General features: G+C 34.7%; 1 protein-coding gene across 1 annotated transcript; it reads right to left on the minus strand.

Moving 5' to 3' along the window:
- Positions 1 to 388: 388 nt before the first annotated feature.
- On the minus strand, positions 389 to 2207 carry LOC145059252 (Glutaredoxin family protein). The gene is made up of 2 exons (XM_079007100.1): positions 1209 to 2207; positions 389 to 618 (listed from the first exon to the last, which is right to left on the minus strand). The coding sequence occupies exon 1, from the start codon at positions 1979 to 1981 to the stop codon at positions 1307 to 1309; it is 675 nt and encodes a 224-aa protein (XP_078863226.1). The 5' UTR covers positions 1982 to 2207; the 3' UTR covers positions 389 to 618; positions 1209 to 1306.
- Between the last annotated feature and the right edge of the window lie 348 nt (positions 2208 to 2555).

Genomic DNA, 2555 nt, shown 5'->3' on the forward strand with positions numbered 1-2555 from the left:
TTGCAAATCATCTAACCAAAATTTTCTTTTAGTTTATAAAAATATTGCATTATTTGTCAATTTCACCCTTACATTAACATAAGTTGGTAAATGATGCTAGATCCAAAAATAAATACTTGATTGGGAGAAAAATAATTTATGTCTAATAAATTTCTTTCATAAAAATAAAGTTAACAGATAATTACCTATCATACCAAATATGATTATTGTCCGTGCGTTAGGGTTTCAAGTTCCTAATTTGTAATTGTTAATTTGTAATTGTTTTTTGTTTGTTTGTTTGTTTTTTTTTTTAATTTTATGAATTTTGGTATTCTATTTTAGTTTTTTATTTACTTTTATATGCGTGTACATACTTTGTGGATGAATGGTGGTGGGAATGGGTGATTCGTTTTAATTTTTGTAGTAGTTGAATGGTGGTTAATTAAGACGTACATAAAGTGGCGACGATAGTGGTGGAGACAATGATGGAATATAACTAGACAAACAATGATGAAGTCATGACGGTGACCAGTAAGTTAGATGAACAAATAAATAATAACAACATAAAATCTATAGTAAAAATGTCTACGTAACCATGGTGATTACTCATTGAACTGAACATGCATGTCATCGATAATCCTGCACATATATAGTCATGTTAGAGCAGTTTTTACACTGAAATTTGAAAGAAACTCATAAATTTATAGAGAAATATTCAATAAAGTGTCGTAATGTGGTAGAATATATAGATCTTGAAATTTATTCTACTATTTGTAACAACTTAAAACGAAAATGATTTCTTCTAACAACCAGTTATCTTTTTGGTCCACAGCTCCACATGCATGATGGAGAACCCATCATGACCTTAAGATAAACTAAACAAGGGTTTGGGCCACACAATGATTGTCTACGCTCAGGGGTAAACTAAAGTATAAAAAATTGTCATTTGAGTGATTGAGGTATGATTTAAGAAAAATATTATATTATTAATCAAAGAGAACCACAATTAAGATTATAAGTAATTTAAAATAATAATTAACAAAAGCCAAAAACAGTTATAAGTTATAACCAAATAAAGACTCGCTCAAAACAATAAGGCTTCTACTAGACATCTAGCATATATCCAACAATTATGAAGACGAATGAAGACAAGAACAGCCTTCACATGAAAACATTTCATACCACAATCCATATTAACGCATATTTACAACTTAATTGTTAAGACTTACGTCTATCAGCATCTACTCTTCGTACATAGATCGATATGCAACAATCGTTTGTTCAGTCAAACGATAGATACATAATACATTTGATCCCAACTCCTGCATCAAAAGCAAACTTGGCATTTCGTTAATCCGTTCTCATTGCACTCTACACAACTAATTGGCAAAGGAGTATCACTATGATCACTATGATCATCATCGGTCTCTTCTGACACCACCTTCCGACTACCATTGCATGAAAAACAAATCCTAAAACGAATCCCACCGCAGCCTTTGCAGGGGGCAGTGGTAGGGCTTCTGGGTATCCCATTTAAGAGATCTATAAGCTTCCCTTGCTCATGGAGTCCGACCACCTCTTCCACTCCTCCAATATGTCTTCCTTTGATAAACAACCTCGGAGGGATCACCCTTCCGCCCAATGTCCGCCACAGCTCCTCCCTGAATTCCATATGCATGGAAACATCTCTCTCATCATACGAAACCCTAAAACTTCCTAAAAGAAACCTGATAGTGTTACAATCTTCAAAAGTCTTACGTATACCTCTCAAACTTGTTGTGTAGAGTATGACAGCATCACTTCCTCCTGGAGGACACTTCTCCTCAAATTCTACCGAATCTGATACATTCTTCTCTATGATCTCTTCCAAGCTGATCATGGGAGCTCTACCATTTTCTTCATTCTTGATATCACTTATGACTGTTGGTAAAACTAGACCTTGTTTTACATTGGTGGAAATGGATTTCAGTTTTGCAAAAAATCTTCCTCCCACTCCTTTCATCTCTATACTTCACTTCTCATTTACTTGAGGTGGGTTAATTTATAACTGGCAATAGTAAGCTAAAGACTAGTGAAAGCACATGTCAATTTGATAAGGGCGTGAGGGTAATTTCCAGGAAAGGGTGCAATCCAGACCAAACATTTGGCTATGATGGAGATGGTGAACCGGATTAGGCTAAAAACAATGGGAGACAAGGTGTGGCACCACTCATAATTCAGTCACAAGGTGGGATCATTATAGAGGACTAAAAAGGCCTTCTTTTAATCTTTTAATCAACTAGACTTTTTATGGATATAAAGTAAATGCTATAGTGGAGGGGTGAAGGACTTTTTTGTACAAAGCACGATACCTGTCTCTGAATATCGAACTACCCTACTGGACCACGATGCCCATTTCTTGATTAGGATATATCGTCATGAACTGGAGCTGTACACAAGCTCAATCAAGACATTATTGAGCACATGTGATTGTATGTGCATATAAATCAATAAACTAAAAAAATACACGCAATGCACGGAGATTTATCAATTTCTGGATTCATTTAGACGTGTATCACAATATTAAATGTGACTTG

This window comes from Lactuca serriola, chromosome 6 (genome assembly GCF_051521515.1).
Source record: "Lactuca serriola cultivar US96UC23 chromosome 6, Lser_US96UC23_V15, whole genome shotgun sequence".
Taxonomy (NCBI): Eukaryota; Viridiplantae; Streptophyta; class Magnoliopsida; order Asterales; family Asteraceae; genus Lactuca; species Lactuca serriola.

What these genes read in the sequence shown, in the direction of transcription:
- LOC145059252 (XM_079007100.1), bottom strand. Translation starts at nt 1,981, where the DNA reads ATGAAAGGAGTGGGAGGAAGATTTTTTGCAAAACTGAAATCCATTTCC.